The sequence below is a fragment of the Mobula hypostoma genome, chromosome 23, assembly GCF_963921235.1.
Source record: "Mobula hypostoma chromosome 23, sMobHyp1.1, whole genome shotgun sequence".
Taxonomy (NCBI): Eukaryota; Metazoa; Chordata; class Chondrichthyes; order Myliobatiformes; family Myliobatidae; genus Mobula; species Mobula hypostoma.
Window position 1 is genome coordinate 57,504,880 of NC_086119.1, and position 21,725 is coordinate 57,526,604.

Consider the following 21,725-nt stretch of genomic DNA (forward strand, 5'->3'; position numbering starts at 1 on the left):
GAGATGTGCAGTGATGTGGACGGGTCTGTGGACGGAGATGTGCGGTGATGTGGACGGGGCTGTGGACGGAGATGTGCAGTGATGTGGACGGGGCTGTGGACGGAGATGTGCAGTGATGTGGACGGGGCTGTGGACGGAGATGTGCAGTGATGTGGACGGGTCTGTGGACGGAGATGTGCAGTGATGTGGACGGGTCTGTGGACGGAGATGTGCAGTGATGTGGACGGGTCTGTGGAAGGAGATGTGCAGTGATGTGGACGGTGATGTGGACGGGTCTGTGGACGGAGATGTGCAGTGATGTGGACGGGGATGTGGACGGGTCTGTGGACGGAGATGTGTAGTGATGTGGACGGGGCTGTGGACGGAGATGTGCAGTGATGTGGACGGGTCTGTGGAAGGAGATGTGCGGTGATGTGGACGGGGCTGTGGACGGAGATGTGCAGTGATGTGGACGGGGATGTGGAAGGAGATGTGCGGTGATGTGGACGGGGCTGTGGACGGAGATGTGCGGTGATGTGGACCGGGCTGTGGACTGAGTTACTGATGGGGACGATACTGAACAGGGCACTCAGCAGGATGGAGGATGGGGACAGTCCAGGCCCAAAGTTTCCGCTTGTTGTGCAATGTTTTGCCCAGTGACAACGACATGTATTTTATTTATAAAAGTATTCTTTTTAACTGTCATCAAACACTCAGTAATTATTTGGTCTCCTCTGGGTTTGATCATTTTTGCTCTCGTTCATCTGCACTGTCAGAAAACACCCGTAGCAGGCCTGCAGCAGGTAATGAAGGATCTTCTCGCTGGATGTCATTTGCTTGCTAAATGATGCTTTAAAGAGTTAAGTTTCCAGATATCACTCCACTTCTTCTCACTTGCAAATTCTCCAGCAACTTTTGCATCGCAACAATGCACGCAGGTAACACCAGTTTCTGTAAATTTTTCTCGTAGCTGCACGTTCCAGACCAAATGATCTTTTGATGTCGCAGTTTCTACTTCATTAAGCCGTCCCACTTTAAATGAACCAGCAGTTCTTTTGCACTTCACGCACTTTGCTTCTTTGGAATTTGACATAGTGAATCAATAATTTCTTCAATAAAAACAGCATAAATGAGCCCGTTCTAAAATCTGCAGACGAATCATCGCAAACTGCACGTTGTCCATGTTGTCTATCAGAAACTGGAAAAGGAAATGTGATTGTGTATGATCGTGAAAGATATTTAACCTGCCAATGAGGTAGAGGGTGACAACCTTCCGTGTGCAGTTTAAATTCCTTTGTGCACTAGAGGCAAAGAGGAGTGTGCACACACCTTAGAGGGATATTGTCCACGCCACTGTTCTCCCATCCGGGGAAAATGACAGACTTAATGGTCTTCCTGGTCTTGCATTCAGCTGGAGCCCCAGGGACTGTCCCTCATACTCCGGCAGCTTTTAACACTGTTCCTATCCTAGACCTGGGGCTGTAGCTTGGCTCCATTCCCGTGAGTGACCAGATCCCTGTCCCTGCCACCCTTCCAGTCATAAACAGAGGCTCCCTAGACCTCGCGCCCCAGCCACATTCCGCCTTTCCCTTGCCAAAGCCAACGGCATTCCACATCCGTTCGGCCTGGGCTGTCCCAAGTCAATTACCGGGGGCTTCCAGTTTGTGTGGGCTCCGTGTCTCTGTTGACATGGGAGACACATCGCCTGCTGGAGGAACTCAGCGGATCGAGCAGCACCTGTGGGGATTGGGGCTAAGAGTGGCCCGTACAAAGGGGAGAAGGGGGAATGGTGGGACAGGAGCAGAGGTGAAGGAAACTGGGCGGATGGAATTCTGTTTGGGAGGCTCCACAGGCTCAGGTGCTTTACAGCAGCAAGCGCCCATTTCCTCAGAGTGTGGACAGCCAACTTCAGCCCTCCCCTCCACTTCCTCCCTTCCAACACCTGTCTGAACCGAGACAGGTTTTGATGACAGACAGCCCTCAGGAAGAGAGGCAATGTTGCTACAGTGGGCTGACTCCTACAACAGCCAGACCAGTCCTGCACAGTTCCACAGTGAGCCATGACTTGTGTATCTCACAGGACCCCTCCCTCCGTTCTCAGCTCTTGGGGGAGTATCCTGGAAACGTCCCTCTGGAGCTCTGCAATCAATACCATGTGACAAATTGTCTGAGGTGTCAATGAGCGGCCTCAAGGCAGTCTGCCTGTGTGTCCGAGGACAGGATGAAAGGTCGCAGGCTGCCCACATGATAGCGTCTGGGTACAAACCAGTCTGGATTACCATCAGCGATGTTGTATTCAGTGGTGCTGGGATGGGACTCCTCCCTGTGTCCCGCCATCCTTCCCCAGTGCTCCGGACACCACCGACCTTCCGCGGGCACTGGCTCTGGAAAGGGTCTTTGACCAACATCCCAGACGTGAAGCATACCTGTCTCTGTTCTTCACCCTGCTCTTGCCTGTCCCACCAGGATCAGCCATAGCTGAGTTGAACAGCAGAAAGAGTGAGAGGGCCTGAATGGCCTTCTGCTCTCTGTAAACTGGTCTGTACCAGCCGCGAACATAGAATTAGCCCCCGTCTCTTCAGCACTAACTCACAGCACGTCCTCTGTTGACAGGTTATAATTTCAACTCGGACAGCGTTTCCACATCGGGACAGAAAGCTTTGACCTATCACCGAATTATTGAAGCCTTTAAATTTGCGTACGCAAAGAGAAGCATGCTGGGAGATCCCCGATTCATCAACATCACTGGGGTAAGGTGCCCATCCTGTTGTCCAGACTAATCCACTACCCCCCACGACCTACCTGCACAGGGCACAGGAAGGGGTCTGGGACCCACTAGGACCCCACACAGAGAGCTTGCCAGTGCTTCACTCAGCTCACCGTCCCAGGAGCACGGAACGAGCAGACCGTTCGTAACTGTTTCCAGGGTCCAGAGCTAGGATCATCAACCTGGAGTGAGGAGGTGCTGGGGCTTGGAATCAAAGTCCCAGTCCCAGCATGAAGACCAGGAAGGTTGGAAAGATATCTGCCCATGGTCTCCTTGGCGGCCAAGATGAAGCTAGACAGAGATCAGAGGAACAGCACCACATACTTTATCATGCTAGTCTCCAACCTGACTGCATCTACACCAATTTCTCTCTTCAGGGTAATCACTCCCCTCTGTTTCCCAACCCCCCTTCTCTTTACCGTCCCCAGCATAGCCTGCACCTTCCTCCCTCTGGGTCTGCACATCCTTTCCTCTATTCCACGGTGCGCTGTACTCTCCTACTAAAACCACCTATCTCCTTCCAGCTTCCCACAGCATTCCCTTCCTCTGGCTCCTCCACTACCCTACCTTCCTTCTCCCAGCAGGTCCCTCCTCACAGCTTGTGCTCCTCCTCGACCACCAACCCACTTATTCCGGCTTCTTCCCTCTTCCTTTCCAGTCCCGATGAAAGGCCACAGTCCAAACCATTGAATGTTTACACCACTCCATGGATGCTGCCTGACCTGCTGCGCTCTCCCAGTGTTTCTCTGGAAACCCTGGGGAAGCTGGGACCATTGACTTCGTGAGGAATTAAGGAAGGTCTTTTGAAGAGCGAGGAGGGAACATTTCCCCTCGGAGGAAATGCCAAACAGATATACTCCAGGCATAGAACACCATGGCACAGGAACAGGCCATTTGGCCCATCTAGTCCAGGCCAAATGATTAATCTGCCAACCCATCAACTTGTAGCCCAGACCACAGGCCTCCATACCCCTGCCATTCCTGCACCCATCCAAACTTCTCTTGAATATTGAAATCAACCCCACACCCACCACTCACACCAGCAGCTCGTTTCACACTCTCAGCACCCCCTGAGCAAAGACATTTCCCCTCAGCTTCCTCTCAAACATTCCACCTTTCACCCTTAACCTATAGTTGTAGTCCCACCCAATCTCAATGGAAAAAGCCTGCCTGCATTTGCCCAATCCATACCCCTCATAATATTGGATACCTCTGTCAAATCTCCCTTATTCTCTGTGCTCTAGGAAATAAAGTTCTAACATATTTAACCTTTCCCTGTAATAGAACACAGAACATAGAATAGTACAGCACAGTACAGGCCCTTCAGCCCACAATATTATGCTGACCCTTAAACCCTACCTCCCATATAACCCACACCTTAAATTCCTCAACATACCTGTCTAGTAGTCTCTTAAATTTCACTAGTGTATCTGCCTCCACCACTGACTCAGGCAGTGCATTCCACGCACCAACCACTCTCTGAGTAAAAAACCTTCCTCTAATATCCCCCTTGAACTTCCCACCCCTTACCTTAAAGCCATGTCCCCTTGTATTGAGCAGTGGTGCCCTGGGGAAGAGGTGCTGGCTGTCCACTGTATCTATTCCCCTTAATATCTCTATCATGTCTCCTCTCATCCTCCTTCTCTCTCACCCCTCACTCCAACCATCCCTTCACCTACTGATCCCAGAGTCCATCTGTCTTTCAACTACTGATCCCAGAGTCCACCATCCCCTCACCTACTGATCTCAGAGACAATCTTCCCTTCACCTACTGATCCCAGAGTCCATCTTCCCTTCACCTACTGATCCCTGAGATGACATTCCCTTCACCTTCTGATCCCAGAGCCCATCTTCCCTTCACCTACTGATCCCAGAGTCCATCTTCCCTTCACCAACTGATCCCAGAGTTCATCTTCCCTTCACCTACTGATCCCTGAGATGACATTCCCTTCACCTTCTGATCCCAGAGCCCATCTTCCCTTCACCTACTGATCCCAGAGTCCATCTTCCCTTCACCTACTGATCCCTGAGATGAAATTCCCTTCACCTTCTGATCCCAGAGCCCATCTTCCCTTCACCTACTGATCCCAGAGTCCATCTTCCCTTCACCAACTGATCCCAGAGTTCTCCTTCCCTTCACCTACTGATCCCAGAGTCCACCATCCCTTCACCTACTGATCTCAGAGACAATCTTCCCTTCACCTATTGATCCCAGAGTCCATCTTCCCTTCACCTACTTATCCCAGAGTCCATCTTCCCTTCACTTACTTATCCCAGAGTCCACCTTCCCTCACCTACTGATCCCAGAGTCCACCTTCCCTTCACCTACTGATCCCAGAGGCCACTGTCCCTTCACCTACTGATCCCAGAATCTATCTGTCTTTCCCTACTGATCCTAGAGGCCACCGTCCCTTCACCTACTGTTCCCAGAGTCCACCTTCCCTTCACCTACTGATCCCAGAGGCCACCTTCCCTTCACCTACTGATCCCAGAGTCCACCTTCTGTTCACCAGTGATCCCAGAGCCCATCTTTCCTTCACCTACTAATCCCAGAGTCCATCTTCCCTTCACCTACTGATCCCAGAGCCCATCTTCCCTTCACCTACTGATTACAGAGTACACATTCCCTTCACCTACTGATCCCAGAGTCCATCTTGCCTTCACCTACTGATCCCAGAACCCAATTTCCCTTCACCTACTGATCCCAGAGTCCATCTTCCCTTCACCTACTGTTGCCAGAGTCCATCTTCCTTTCACCTACTGATCCCAGAGTCCACCTTCCCTTCATCTACTGATCCCAGAGTCCACCTTCCCTTCACTTACTTATTAGAGTCCATCTTCCCTTCACCTTCTTATCCCAGAGTGCACCTTCCCTTCACCTACTGATCCCAGAGCCCATCTTCCCTTCACCTCCTGATCCCAGAGCCCATCTTCCCTTCACCTACTGATCCCATAGCCCATCTTCCCTTCACCTACTGATCCCATAGCCCATCTTCCCTTCACCTACTGATCCCGTAGCCCATCTTTCCTTCACCTACTGATCCCAGTGTCCATCTTCCCTTCACCTACTGATCCCATAGCCCATCTTCCCTTCACCTACTGATCCCGTAGCCCATCTTTCCTTCACCTACTGATCCCAGTGTCCATCTTCCCTTCACCTACTGATCCCAGAGCCCACCTTCCCCTCACCTACTGATCCCAGACTCCACTTTCCCTTCACCTGCTGATCCCAGAGTCCACCTTCTGTTCACCCGTGATCCCAGAGCACATCTTCCCTTCACCTACTGATCCCAGAGCCCACCTTCCCTTCACCTACTGATCCCAGCGCCCACCTTCCCTTCACCTACTGATCCCAGAGTCCACCTTCCCTTCACCTACTGATCCCAGAGTCGATCTTCCCTTCACCTACTGATCCCAATGTCCATCTTCACTTCACCTACTGATCCCAGAGTCCACCTTCCTTTCACCTACGGATCCCAGAGTCTATCTGCCCTTCTCCTACTGATTTCAGAGTCCATCTTCCCTTCACCTCCTGATTCCAGAGCCCATCTTCCCTTCATCTACAGATCCCAGAACCCATCTTCCCTTCACCTACAGTTCCCAGAGCCCATCAGCCCTTCACCTACTGATCCCAGAGTCCACCTTTCCTTCACCTACTGATCCCAATCTTCCCTTCACCTACTGATTCCGGAGTCCACCTTCCCTTCACCTACTGATCCCAGAGCCCATCTTTCCTACACCTACTGATCCTGGAGCCCATCTTCCCTTCACCTACTGATCCCAGTGTCCATCTTCTCTTCACCTACTGATCCCAGAGTCCACCATCCCTTCACCTACTGATCCCAGAGTCCATCTTCCCTTCACCTCCTGATCCCAGAGCCCAACTGCCTTTCACTTTGTGATCTAAGAGCCCTACCTGTCCATGTGAACCCAGCCAATGCATCGGACCCTAATCCATCGATAGGACCCCAGCCCGTCCCTGGGACCCAATCCATCCATGGAAACCAGCCCGTCCCTCGGATCCAACACGTCCATGGGTCCCCAGTCCTTCCATGGGAACCCTGCCCACCCATGGGACCCCAGACCGTCCATGGGACCCAACCCATCCACGGGAACCCAACCCGTCCATGGGACCCAACCCATCCATGGGATCCAATCCGTCCATTGGAACCCAGTACGTCCATGGGACCCAATCCATCCTTCGGACCCAATCTGTCCATGGATCCCAATCAGTCCATGGGATCCAATCAGTCCATGGGCCCCAATCCGTCCATGGGACCCCAGACCATCCATGGGATGCAATCCATCCATGGGACCCAATCCGTCCATGGGACCCAATCCATCCATGAGACCCCAGCACGTCCAAAGGACCCAATGCATCCATGGAAACCCAATCCATCCATGGGAACCCAATCCGTCCATGGGAACCCAATCCGTCCATGGGACCCAATCCGTCCATGGGAACCCAATCCGTACATGGGAACCCAGCACGTCCATCGGACCCCAGCCCATCCATCGGACCTCAGCCCATCCATGGGAACCCAATCCGTCCATGGGAACCCAGCACGTCCATCGGACCCCAGCCCATCCATCGGACCCCAGCCCGTCCATCGGACCCCAGCCTGTCCATGGTATCCCAGCTGATGCATGGGATCCAGTTTTGGGCATGTGCTCACTGGAATTTAGAAGAATGTGGGGGACCTCATTGAAACCAACCAAATGTTGAAAGGACTAGAGAGGGTGGATGTGGAAATGATGTTTCCTATGGTGATGGTATCCAGAGTTAGAGGGCACAGCCTTAAAATTGAGGGACGACCTTTTAAAACGGAGCTCAGGAGGAATTTTTTTAGCCAGTGATTAGTGAATCTGTGGAATGCTCTGCCACAAACTGCAGTAGCGTCTAGATCCATGGGTATATTTAAGGCAAAAGTTGGTCACTTCCTGATCAGTCAGGGTATCAAAGGATATGGCGAGAAGGCAGGTGTATGAGGTTGAGTGGAATGCAGGATCAGCCATGATGGAATGGGTTGAATGGCCTCATTCTGCTCCTACATCTAATGGCTTTATGGCCTAAGGTTACAATTCAACTTTAAATTGTCAATCTGCTCACATTCCGTCAGCCAGTCTCCAGACACTGTTTCCACAATTTACTCAACATTAAAACCTATACAACAATGCTCAGAGTACCAAGCAATTGGTTAATCGGGTTGCCTCTCAGACGATCAATACCTATACAACCGATCAGTTGTTCGGGTTGCCTCTCAGACGATCAAAACCTACACAATCGGTTAATCAGATTGCCTCTCAGATGATCGATACCTATACAGCCGATCAGTTAATTGGGTTGCCGCTCAGATGATCAATACCTATACAACCGATCGGTTAATCGGGTTGCCTCTCAGATGATCAATACCTATACAACCGATCAGTTAATCGAGTGGCCGCTCAGATGATCAACACCTATACAACCGATCGGCTAATCGGGTTGCCTCTGAGATGATCAGCACCTACACAATCGGTTCCTTATTAATGAGGTGGTCTGTTGTTAGCACAAGGATGACAGACCCATTGTGATTTCCCTCACACCATCCCCATGACTCTGCCAACCCCCAGGCCTCCTGCTCTTCTCCTTAACAGCTCATCTCCAACATGACCTCCGACTACTTTGCAGCGAGACTCTGGGCGAAGATCACAGACAACACCACGCATGGTATGGAGTACTATGAACCCGAGTTCTACACCAGCGAATCCCACGGCACCGCACACATATCGTTGGTTGCTGAGGATGGCAGTGCTGTGTCGGCGACCAGCACCATCAACCTGTAGTAAGGCACTGGGCCCCTCCTAGAAACTGGTGCTTCTGTAGTGGGTGGAGGGCGGATCTGGGTCCAGGGAGAAGAGGTGGACAGATGGGGAGATATGGCTGTGTGGGAGGGAATGGAGGGAGGGGGTGGAATTGGGGGAAGGGTGGTGCTGACGGTCGCTGGGTGGATAGGTTGACCAGGGTTGAGTGCACAGGGTGGGCAGTGAGGGTGGGGAGGGTCTGTGGGAGAGGACTCCCAGCCAATGGGCATCTGGAACTCGACAACCTCACCAGTAATTTCCACTGCAGCATGGACCATCTCTGAACTGCCTCCAGTGGCAACTACAGGACCAGCCATTTTCCAGTCCAGCAAAGCCATTCCATGACACGTTTCAGTGCTACCGAAGGGTGTCGGCCCAAAACATCGACTGTCCTCTTTTCCATGGATGCTGCCTGGACTGCTGAGTTCCTCTAGCGTTTTGTGGCTGTTGCTCGGATTTCCAGTATCTGCAGATTTTCTCTTGTTCATAATACGCTTCAATGGGATCATCTGTCATTGCTCTGAACCAGTGAGAACTGGACATTCAAAAGCAAATCGTACATTAACCTTTTCATTCTCATGACCCTCGTCTCGACCCTCTCCAATCCTTTCTTAAATAAGGGGCGCAACGCTGCTGACAGTACTCCAAGAATGATAACGCCTCAGCACTCCATCCCTGCTGAGTGCATTTACCTTCCTCATCATCAGGTCCATCTGCAAGTTAACCACTGTTCTACACAGAACACAGAGACCTACAGCACATTACGGGCCCTTCCGCCCGCAATATTGTGCTGACCATGTCACCTACTCTAGAAACTGCCCAGAATTTCCCTAGTGCATAGCCCTCTATTTTTCTAAGTTCCGTGTACCATGTTCTCTCTAAACTGCGGAGGTGTATGGCTGCTCGATAACTGAAATAATGCTGTACAGTGTCTGCTGCTGCGCAGTTGGAATTTTCATTTACACTGTATAACGTTTTATTAAAGTGTCACGTAATTTTCTGGCTGTTTTAACGTTTCCCGCTCAGAGGAACGGTTGGTTGTCACAGCTGTGAAAATCATTGAGAAGGAACATTGAAGTTAACCTTTAGGGAATCCTGCATGAAGACTCCCAAGTCACTTCGCATCTCTTAATTCTGAATTTTCTCCCTGTTAATACGCTTTTATTTCTTCTATCAAAGTGCATGACCATACACTTCCCTGCACTGTATTCCATCTGCCTCTTTTTTTGTCCATTCTCCTAATCTGCCTAAATCCTTCTGCGGACTCCCTGTTTCCTCAACACCAATTTGAATTAGAAGGTCTAATAATATTATTCACTAACATATACTTAATTTCTTGTTCAGCAAGTTCACATTTTTCCCTGTTCATGCGATATGGATGTTGTTTTATGGGTTTTGCATCTCCAACATCTGCATCATGTGTAGCTACAGTGGTTCTTCCCGGGATGTCTGGAAATAAATCCCTATATTTAAAAATTAACTGTTTCATCTGCTCTCTCTGCTCTGGCTGTAAATGAGCTAATTTCTCATCAATATTTTCTAGAATTTTTGAATTTGGTAACCTGGCTGAAATAATGTTGAGTTTAAAATGAGTTTCAGATGAATCATCCATTAAGTTTTTAGAAAGATCACACTCATTATTGATCACAGCAGTCATAGTAGCGGCTTCTCTCTCATAATACGGTTTTATCATATTTATATGACACAGCTGTGTTGGCTTTCTTCGATCTGGAGTTTTTATCACGCAATCCACATCATTTACTTTGGATTTAATCTCATAAGGACCATGAAATTTAGCTTGTAATGGGTTCGTTTGCACCGGGAAAAGAACCAACAGTTTATCTCCAGGCTTAAATGACCTCATCCTAGCTTCTTTATCATACCAAGTCTTCATCTTCTCTTGAGCCAATTTTAAATTTTCCTTTGCCAAACTACAAACTTTATATAATCCTTCTTTAAATTGTAAAACATAATCCAGCAAATTAGTGTGTACCTCTTTATTAATCCACTGTTCCTTCAACAAAGCCAAAGATCCTCGAACTCTATGCCCAAACACAAGTTCAAAAGGACTAAAACCTGATGATTCCTGTACTGCCTCCCTTACTGCAAAAAGTAGTAAATGTATACCTTCATCCCAGTCCTTTTCATTTTCACACAATATGTCCTAATCATAGTTGTTAATGTAGAATGGAATCTCTCCAAGGCTCCTTGTGATTCTGGATGATAGGCTGATGAAATAATCTGTTTTGCTCCCAGTTTATAAACTATCTGCTGAAACAATCCAGACATAAAATTACTACCTTGATCCGATTGTATTTCCTTGGGCAACCCAAAATACGTAAAGAATTTTATAAGAGACTTTGTCACAGTTTTGGCTGCTATATTCCTAAGAGGTACTGCCTCTGGAAACTTAGACGCTGTGTACATAATAGTTAATAAATATTGATGTCCAGTTTTAGTTTTTGGTAACGGACCTACACAGTCTACAATGATTTTTGAGAACGGCTCACCAAATACTGGAATTGGTTGCAGTGGGGCCACTGGAGTAACCTGATTAGGTTTACCCACAATTTGACACGTATGACACGTTCTACAAAATGTCACCACATCTTTTCTTAAACTAGGCCAATAAAAATGTTTAGAACCTTGTTCATAGTTTTCTTTAGACCTAAATGACCACCCAAAGGTATACAATGAGCCATAGTCAAAATCTCATTTCGGTAAATTTTAAGAACTACTACCTGATGATTAACTTCCCATTCCTCACTAGCAGGAATTACAGGTGATCTCCACTTTCTCATTAATACTCCCTTTTCAAAATAGTATCCTGCTGGCACTTTTTCAATTTCTCTATCTGGAAGAGCTTGCTCCTTTAATTTAACTATCTCAGGATCTCTACCCTGCTCTGCTATCATCTCCTTCCGAGATAAAGACAAATCTTCCTGGTCAGTCTTACTACCAAAATCCTGATCAAATAATGTAGGTGAGAAAGTTTCTGATACATCCTCAAAATTCGAATCTTGAGTTGAACAGTCATGGGTAATAACCTCATCCTGTACTTCAGTCCTTTTAGCCATAGCTCTGGTTACAACACAGGAAGAATCTGTGTTAGAATCCCTCTGTGGTTCCTCAGAATTAGGCTTTATTGTTAAATGCACTTCAGGAAAAACTTGTCCACCCGCTAAGTCATTCCCTAACAAAAGCGAAACATCATTCATAGGTAAACTGGATTGTAACCCTACTTTAACAACCCCTGTAACTAACCCTGACCTTAAATTTACTCTATGTAAATGTACTGGCATAAGGGCACTCCCAACTCCTCTTATATAGTTCACCTCACCAATGTCAGACTCATCACTAAACTTTAGGACACTGTCTAATATTAGTGATTGAGAAGCTCCAGTATCTCGAAGTATTCTTATCGGTCCTGAATTGGATCCTTCTTTCAAGGATACAAATCCTTCTGTTATATCCTGTATCCTCCTCTAATCCACCTGGGCAAGCTGCTCTCTCATGCGTCTATAATTCCCTTTATTCCATTGCAATACTGATTCATGTGAGTTATGCTTCTCCCTCTCAAATTGCAGTATGAGTTTAATCATATTATGATCACTGCCTCCTAAGGGTTCCTTCATGTTAAATTCCCCAATAAGATCTGGGTTATTACACAACAGCCAATCCCTAAGATGTCCTTTCCCTGAGCAGGCTCAAGCACAAGCTGCTCTAAAAAGCCGTCTTGTAGGCATTCAACAAATTCCCTCCCTTGTGATCTGACACCAACCTGATTTTTCCAATCCCTTTGCATATTGAAGTTCCCCCCTTACAATTGTGTCATTACCTTCATGACATACCTTTTCCAGCTCCCTTTGCAATCTCAACACCACATCTTGGCTACTATTTGGAGGCCTATATGTAATTCCTACTGTTTTTTTTTACCCTTGCAGTATGAAGGTGTAAATGCCATCATTCATATCATTGATATAAAGCTTGAAAAGAAGTGATCGCAACACCGACCTCTGCGGGCCACTACTAGTCAGCTAAAGTCTCCCTTTATTTCCACTCTGCGTCCTGTCAGTCAGCCAATCTTCTATCCACTAGTATTGTTCCTGTAATACCATGGGTTCTTTTCTTGTGTAGCAGGCTTATCTACAGCATCTTGTCAAAGGCCTTCTGAAAATCCAGTTTAGCAACCTCCACTGACTCTCCTTTGTCTTGTGTCTGTCAAAGAATTCCAACTGATTCATCAGGCAAGATTTCCCCTTAAGGAAAATATGCTGATTTTGGCCTATCTTATCAGATGTCACCAATTACCCTGAAACCTCATCCTTAATAATGAACTTCAACATTTTCCCAACCACTTGAGTTAGGCTAACTAGCCATAATTTCCATTCTCTTGTCTTCCTCCCTTAAAGAGTGGAGGGACATTTACAATTTTCCTGTACTCCGGAGCCATTGCAGAATCCAGTGGTTTTTGAAAGATCATTACTTATGCCTCCACAATCTCTTCAGCTACTTCTTTCAGAACCCTGGGGTGTAGTTCATTTGGTTCAGGTGACTTATCTACCTTTACATTTTTCACCTTGTGAAACACCTTCTCCTTAGTTAGAGCAACTACACTCCTACTCCCTGATAGTCTCAAATTTCTGGCATTCTATCTGTATCTTCCACAATAAAGACTGACACAGGATATTTATTAAGTTCATCCACCATTTTGTTTGTCTCCCTTTACTACCTCTTCAGCATATTTTTCCAGCAGTCTGATATCCACTCTTGCCTCTCTTTTACTCTTAATGTATTTATATATTTTGAAAAATAAAACTCTTTTTCATGATTTGCTAGCCTAACCTCATATTTTGTCTTTCCTCTCCTTACTGCTCTTTCAGTTGCCTTCTATTGGTTTTTAAACACCAAAAACTTCCCACTAATGTTTGCTTTGTTGTATGCCCTTTCTTTTGCTTTGATGAACTTGGTTTTCAGGGCATGATTAGCGCCGACTATTGACTCATCCAGCCTTTCAGCACTGTGGTCCATATTCCAGGGAAGTGTTATCCGAAGTGCAGATGAAGGGTCTCAGCCTGAAACTTCGATTGTCATTGGTGCTGTCTGATCTGCTGACCTTCTCCGGCAGTCGGTGTGTGTTGCTGAAATCCTGGTGGAGTCGATCATCCTTACAGCATTAGAGTGAGATCCTTTCACTGCACCTGAAGTTTCCTATCACTTACAAAGATGTCTTTGTGAAGTTTACTTTTGTTTGACGTCTCTGTCACCTCAACTTGTTTTGCTAATGGGATGTCCAGTGATGCGGATGCCAAGTCCACTGTCTCCCAGTCCCAGAGACCCGAGCCCAGTCCTGACCTTGGGTGCTGTTGTGTATGTGTCCTGTTTACACAACTCTGTTATTAATAAAAACGCTGGAGACGGGAACTAAGTTTCATGGTTCTTTACTGGTAGAGTCCGAACTTGACACACACATACAGATCAGTACGCGCCTAATAGCACATGCAACGTGTTACTACAACATGAAGTAGTCCCTTATTATAATGTAGGCTATACGGTACACTCCTCCCCTTTTATTTTAACAGTGTATCAACTGTTTTTTTTGGTGGGGCACTATGCTTACCTTTAACACACAAATGCTTACCATTTGTTTACAAATTATAACAAAGTAACTTAATAATATCAAATTATAACAAGCCTTCTTTCTCTTTTTTTCACGTTTGGTCTAAGACCCATTTAGAGGTCAAGTCTCTGCCGGGGGCGGGGGGGGGGATCTTCTCTGCCTCTCCGGGTAACGTCTGTCCTGAAACATTTGCTTTGGGGAATGAGTCTCCACAGGTACATCAGGTGGGTCCTCAGCACTGATGACAGGCTTTTCTGTAGATGCGGCTGATGTGGTCACATCAGGAGTGTTTGCTTCTATGTCATGGGAATCCGGGCAAGGTGTTGTTGTGTTTTTCACCTGAGCATCCAAGATTTGGTCAACATGACGTCTCCATATGTTCTCTCCCACCTCCACTGTATACACCAGTGGCCCGTCTATGGTGGAAATTGTACCCGGCTGCCACTTTTCAGTCCGGTAATCACGTGCAAGAACTGACTGTCCCACACTGAAGCTCTGTATTGACTTAGCATTCAAGTGTTTGAACTGTCTGTTCTCCACATCACGCCGTACATTTGGTTTGAGAAGATCCATGCAGGACCTCAGGTTCCTGTTCAGAAAGAGCATTGCTAGAGTCTGATTAGTGGTTGCGTGTACTGCATTACGATAGGCAAGGAGGAGGTCGTCTATCTTGTGTTGCACTGGTCGATTTTCACTGTGCATTGCCTTGATGGCTTCTTGAATGTCTGCACAAATCTTTCTGCCAAGCCATTTGAGGATGGATGGTAAGGGGCAGATGTAAAGTGCTTGATTCCATTGTTCTTCACAAAACTTTGGAATTCTTCAGAAACAAATTGTCGTCCATTGTCTGTGCAGATTTGTTCTGGTATGCCATTCCTGGCGAACATGGTCCTCAGAACTGTAATGGTCTTTTCTGATGTGGTTGTCTTCATTTTGATGACCTCTGGCCATTTGGAATGTGCATCGACAGTGATTAAAGAGATAGAGTCCCTGAATTGTCCAGCAAAGCCAATGTGCACTCGTTGCCATGGTGATGAGGGCCACTCCCACGGATGGAGAGGGGTTTGTGGTGGTGTGTTCTGGACTTTTTGACATCCAGAGCAGTTCTTGGTCAAGTCCTCAATTTGTTTATCGATTCCTGGCCACCACACATAGGCACGGACAAGACCTTTCATCTTCATGGTACCGAGGTGCCCCTCGTGCAGTTCCTCCAGCACTCTGGTGTGCAGCTTGGGAGGAATCACAACTTGTGAGCCACATATTAGTGTTCCCCGACACACTGACAACTGCTCCTTCCTCGCTGAGAAGGCTGGAAACAGTGTGTTACCCCATGCTGGCCATCCCTTTACCGTGATGTCATACATTTCTGACAACGTAGGGTCATTGTGTGTTTCTCTTTCAATGAGGCTGTTTGCTACTGGTAATTGTTCAACTATTGTTGTGTGAAAGATCTCTGCTGAATCCATTTGTGTAGTTATCTCTGAAGTCGGCAGTGGTAAACGTGACAAACCATCTACGTTGCCGTGTTGCTTGGTCTCCTTGAGTTCGATGTCGTACCTGTGACCTCCTAAGAAAAGAGACCATCGCTGCAGCCTTTGTGCTGTCATCACTGGAACACCTTTCCTTGGGTTGAAGGTTGACAAGAGAGGCTGATGGTCAGTCAACAGGGTAAACTTTTGACCATACAGGTAGTGACTGAATTTCTTGACTCCCCGCACGAGGCTTAGCGCCTCTCTGTCAATCTGTGTGTAGTTGTGTTCAGCTGAAGTTAGCGTTCTTGAGGCAAAGGCTATTGGTCTTTCTGAGTCATCTGGAAACTTGTGCGATAACACAGCTTCTATCCCATGGGGCGAGGCATCACAAGCCAATCGGATAGGTAAGGAGGGGTCAAAGAGTGCAAGCACCCCTTCTGAAGTTATGAGTCTTTTAGTTTCCTGAAACGCTTTCTCACAGCTCAGTCCAGTTTCATTGTGTCCCTGTCTGTAATAGTGCATTTAGTGGGTGTAGGACTGTGGATCGGTTAGGCAAGAACTTGTGGTAATAGTTCACTAGAGCAAGATATGCTCTCAGCTGAGACACATTTTCAGGTGGTGGTGCCTTAATCACCGCTTCTATCTTGTCTTGAGACGTGTGTAAACCATCCTTGTTGATCACATGCCCACAGTATGAGATCTCCTTTTTGAAAAACTCACAGTTCTGTCGATTAGCTCTGAGCTCATATTCTCATAACCTGGTGAGCACTTGTTTTAGGTTAGAAAGATGTTCATCATCATCTGTGCCGGTGCCAATGATGTCGTCCAGGTTACACTGAGTCCCTGGAATCCCCTGCAGGACCTGGTCCATTGTCCTTTGCCAGATTGCAGGAGCTGATGCCATCCCAAACACCAGCCTGTTGTACTGATAAAGACTTTTGTGTGTAATTATTGTCAGGTATTTCTTGGATGCTTCATCGATTTCCATTTGGAGATAAGCCTGGGCCAAATTAATTTTTGTGAAATGTTCCCCTCCTGACGGGGAAGCAAAGATGTCCTCAATACGAGGTAGAGGATACTGTACTGTGCGGAGCACTGGGTTAACAGTCACTTTAAAGTCTCCACATATGCGCACCTTGCTTGGTTTTCCTGGTTTTGTGCTGGAGGTTTTCTTCATCACTGGAACAATAGGCATGGCCCATTCACTCCAATCCACCTTTGACAGGACCCCAGTCCGCTCCAGATTTTTCAGCTCTGCCTCTACTGTTGGACGGATTGCATATGGCACTGGCCTGGCTTTGTGAAATTTTGGACATGCATTTTCCTCAATCTCAATCCTTGCCTTCATGCCCCGAAGTGTTCCTATTCCTTTCATGAACACTTCCTCAGAGTCAGCAAGTGTTTGTGACAGTCTCTCAGATGTAGCCTTGCTGCCCTCCTTTGCTGACACAACTAGTGCCAATCCAACTGGATTCTCCTGAGCCATTCACGTCCCAGCAATGGTGGTCCTCCATTTTTCAGTACATAGAAGTTCAGCTGCTGTGTTTTGTCTCCATAGGTCACTGTCACTTTAATTTTACCTTTGGGACACACTCTCTGTCCTGTGTAAGTCTTTAGCAGTAGTTTAGTTCGTTTCAGAGGTATGTGAGAAAACAGTCATTTGTAGTCGTGTACAGAGATCACTGTTAAAGCTGAGCCTTTGTCCAACTTCATTTTCAGTCTCACACCTGCCACTTGTGGAGTGATCCATATTACCCTTCAATTATCTGTCTCTTCCACGCTGTGAAGTTACAGACAAGACAATTCACTTTTGTCTGAGTCATTTTCATCAGAACTGCTTTCTTTCATTTTGTGTGCATTGTTGTATTTTCCTTCTAAGGTTTCTTGTTTCTCTGTATTTTGTCCTTTTTCTGCTGTTTAGTAGCTTTGCATACTCTGCCAATGTGGCCCTGTTTGCCACAGTTTCTGCATTCTTTATCTTTAAACCAACAGTTGTCAGGGTAATGTGACCTGTTCCCACAACGGTAACATTTCTTTCCTTCATTTCTGTTCAGTAACATTTTATTTGTAGCATATTCCAGAGATTTTAGTTGTATCTCTGAAGCACCACGTGCTGCTGTTTCCAATGATATTGCAATGCTCAGTGCCTTCTTGAACGTAAGGTCTTTTACACACAGGAGTTTCTTCTGTGTGGTTTCACAGTGCATGCCACACACTAACCTATCCCTCAATGCATCCGACAGACCCACTCCAAATTGACAATGTTCTGATAACTTGCACAATTCAGCACAACAATCAGCAATGCTTTCATCTTTGCTCTGATTCCATTTGTGAAATTTAAATCTTTCAGCAATGACCAGTGGTTTGGGGTTTAAATGCTATTGGAGAGTGTGTACTATTTGCTTCAACGTTTTGTCAGCTGGCTTTTCAGGGGTTAACAAGCTCCGTAGCAGTTGGTATGTTTTTGCTCCCATAACACTGAGTAAGACACTGGCTTTCTTTTCATCATTAACACCGTTAACATCACATTATAATTCCATTCTTTCAATGTAAGCTACCCAGTTTTCAATGCTACTAATCAAATGCTGTAATGGTTGCAATCATCACCATCTTTGTTATGTTAGTTTAGCCCCGTTTTCCCTTGTTTTCTTTTTAGCCAGCTCCTTGCAGTCACTGCACGTTCCACTTGACTCACGTGTCCTTTTTGCTAGCGCCACGAGCGCATTCCATCTAGATGCATGTGTCGCTCCTTTTCATCTCCCTTCTCTCTCTTCTCTTCCGAGTGTCGTTATCAACTAAGACACGGCGTTCCGATAAGATGTAGGTTCATAATTCTCATCGCCAATTTGTTGTGTATGTGTCCTGTTTACACAACTATGTTATTAATAAAAATGCTGGAGACGGGAACTAAGTTTCATGGTTCTTTACTGGTAGAGTCCGAACTCGACACACACAACAGATCAATACGCATCTAATAGCGCATGCAACGACGTGTTACTACAACATAAAGTAGTCCCTTATTATAATGTAGGCTCTACGGTACAAAGTGCTGTCTGTGTGGTGTTTCTGATTTGCTCCCCATCACGTGGGTTAATTAGCCAAGGTAAGTTCCCTCAGGGTATATAGGCATGTGGTAGAATCTAAGCAATGATGGGGATGTGGGGAGAATGAAGGATTAGTGTACATGGGTGGCTGGTGCTCAGCATGGACTACTGGGCTGAAGGACTGTCTCTGTGCTTTATCTCCGGGACATTATGACTTCTTTCTTTTGCAGTTTTGGATCCAAGGTGAGGTCCACCACCAATGGCATCATCTTCAACAATGAAATGGATGACTTCTCCTCCCCAGGCACCAAGAATTATTTCGGTGTTCCACCTTCTGCTGCCAACTTCATCAAACCAGGTCAGCTGGTGTCTGCAGGGCTGTGCCCGCGGAGTGGCATGCTCAGGGCTGTGCCCGTGGAATGGCATGCTCGGGGCTGTGCCCGTGGAATGGCATGCTCGGGGCTGTGCCTGCAGAGTGGCATGCTCGGGGCTGTGCCCGTGGAATGGCATGCTCGGGGCTGTGCCCGTGGAATGGTATGCTCAGGGCTCTGCCCATGGAATGGCATGCTCGGGGCTGTGCCTGCAGAGTGGCATGCTCGGGGCTGTGCCCGTGGAATGGCATGCTCGGGGCTGTGCCCGTGGAATGGTATGCTCAGGGCTCTGCCTGCAGAGTGGCATGCTCGGGGCTGTGCCTGTGGAATGGCATGCTCGGGGCTGTGCCCATGGAATGGCATGCTCGGGGCTGTGCCTGCAGAGTGGCATGCTCGGGGCTGTGCCCGTGGAATGGCATGCTCGGGGCTGTGCCCGTGGAATGGTATGCTCAGGGCTCTGCCTGCAGAGTGGCATGCTCGGGGCTGTGCCTGTGGAATGGCATGCTCGAGGCTGTGCCCGTGGAATGGCATGCTCGGGGCTGTGCCTGCAGAGTGGCATGCTCGGGGCTGTGCCCATGGAATGGCATGCTCGCGGCTGTGCCCGTGGAATGGCATGCTCGGGGCTGTGCCTGAAGAGTGGCATGCTCGGGGCTGTGCCCGTGGAATGGCATGCTCAGGGCTGTGCCCGTGGAATGGCATGCTCGGGGCTGTGCCTGCAGAGTGGCATGCTCAGGGCTGTGCCCGTGGAATGGCATGCTCGGGGCTGTGCCCGTGGAATGGCATGCTCGGGGCTCTGCCTGAAGAGTGGCATGCTCGGGGCTGTGCCCGTGGAATGGCATGCTCAGGGCTCTGCCCATGGAATGGCATGCTCGGGGCTGTGCCTGCAGAGTGGCATGCTCGGGGCTGTGCCCATGGAATGGCATGCTCGGGGCTATGCCCATGGAATGACATGCTCGGGGCTGTGTCAATGGAAAGACATGCTCGGGGCTGTGCCCGTGGAATGGCATGCTCGGAGCTGTGCCTGCAGAGTGGCATGCTCGGGGCTGTGCCCGTGGAATGGCATGCTCAGGGCTGTGCCCGTGGAATGGCATGCTCGGGGCTGTGCCCGCGGAGTGGCATGCTCGGGGCTGTGCCCGTGGAATAACATGCTCGGGGCTGTGCCCATGGAATGGCATGCTCGGGGCTGTGCCCATGGAATGACATGCTCGGGGCTGTGCCCGTGGAATAACATGCTCGGGGCTGTGCCCATGGAATGGTATGCTCGGGGCTGTGCCCGTGGAATGGCATGCTCGGGGCTGTGCCCGTGGAATAACATGCTCGGGGCTGTGCCCATGGAATGGTATGCTCGGGGCTGTGCCCATGGAATGGCATGCTCGGGGCTGTGCCCGTGGAATGACATGCTCGGGGCTGTGCCCGTGGAATAACATGCTCGGGGCTGTGCCCATGGAATGGTATGCTCGGGGCTGTGCCCGTGGAATGGCATGCTCGGGGCTGTGCCCGTGGAATAACATGCTCGGGGCTGTGCCCATGGAATGGTATGCTCAGGGCTCTGCCCATGGAATGGCATGCTCGGGGCTGTGCCTGCAGAGTGGCATGCTCAGGGCTGTGCCCGTGGAATGGCATGCTCGGGGCTGTGCCCGTGGAATGACATGCTCGGGGCTGTGTCAATGGAAAGACATGCTCGGGGCTGTGCCCGTGGAATGGCATGCTCGGGGCTGTGCCCGTGGAATGGTATGCTCAGGGCTCTGCCCATGGAATGGCATGCTCGGGGCTGTGCCTGCAGAGTGGCATGCTCGGGGCTGTGCCCGTGGAATGGCATGCTCAGGGCTGTGCCCGTGGAATGACATGCTCGGGGCTGTGCCCGTGGAATGACATGCTCGGGGCTGTGCCCGTGGAATGGCATGCTCGGGGCTGTGCCCGTGGAATAACATGCTCGGGGCTGTGCCCATGGAATAACATGCTCGGGGCTGTGCCCATGGAATGGCATGCTGCTCATGTTCTAACATGGCAGGACACGTCAATCATGGGACTGACCTCTCAGCATCTGATGAACCACGCTGGGACTAACGCTGGCAGAGGGTGGGAACCGGAATGATTGAGCTGCAGATGGGGCAGTGGGTCTACAAGTAGATGCAGTGTGTCGTGAGACCATGAGGATAGACCTGCAGATGACAGAGCAAAATTGGGAGGAGTTGAAGTATAACATGGGGGCCAAATCAAAAAGGGTGATGAATACAGGAATGAAGGTGTTATATTTGAATGCACACAGTATACAGAATAAGGTGGATGATCTTGTAACGCAGTTAGAGATTGGCAGGCATGATGTTATGGGCATCACTGAGTTGTGGCTGAAAGAAAATGATAGTTGGGGCTTAATATCCATGGATACACATTGTCTCGAAAGAGCAGGCAGACAATCAGATGGGGTGACATAGGATCAGAAGATATAGAATCCTTGTGGTAAAGTAAAAACCTGCTAGAGTAAAAGGACCCTGACACAGACCTACAAACAGTAGCCAAGTTTGGGATACAAATTACAACGAGAGATGGTAAAGGCATGTCAAAAAGGTAATGTTGTGATTGTCGTGGGAGATTTCAATATGCAGGTGGATTGGAGAAATCAGGTTG

At 48.4% G+C, this 21,725-nt stretch overlaps 1 protein-coding gene across 1 annotated transcript in view; it reads left to right on the forward strand.

Annotated features, from left to right (window-relative positions):
• The first annotated feature begins 296 nt into the window (after positions 1-296).
• Positions 297-21,725, forward strand: part of ggt1a (gamma-glutamyltransferase 1a) — a 56,893-nt gene continuing 35,464 nt past the window's right edge. Inside the window, exons 1-4 of the mRNA XM_063031708.1 lie at positions 297-917; positions 2,593-2,729; positions 8,384-8,571; positions 18,957-19,084. Coding sequence (XP_062887778.1) covers positions 908-917; positions 2,593-2,729; positions 8,384-8,571; positions 18,957-19,084 — 463 coding nt within the window. The 5' untranslated portion in view covers positions 297-907. The remainder of the gene's footprint in view (positions 918-2,592; positions 2,730-8,383; positions 8,572-18,956; positions 19,085-21,725) is intronic.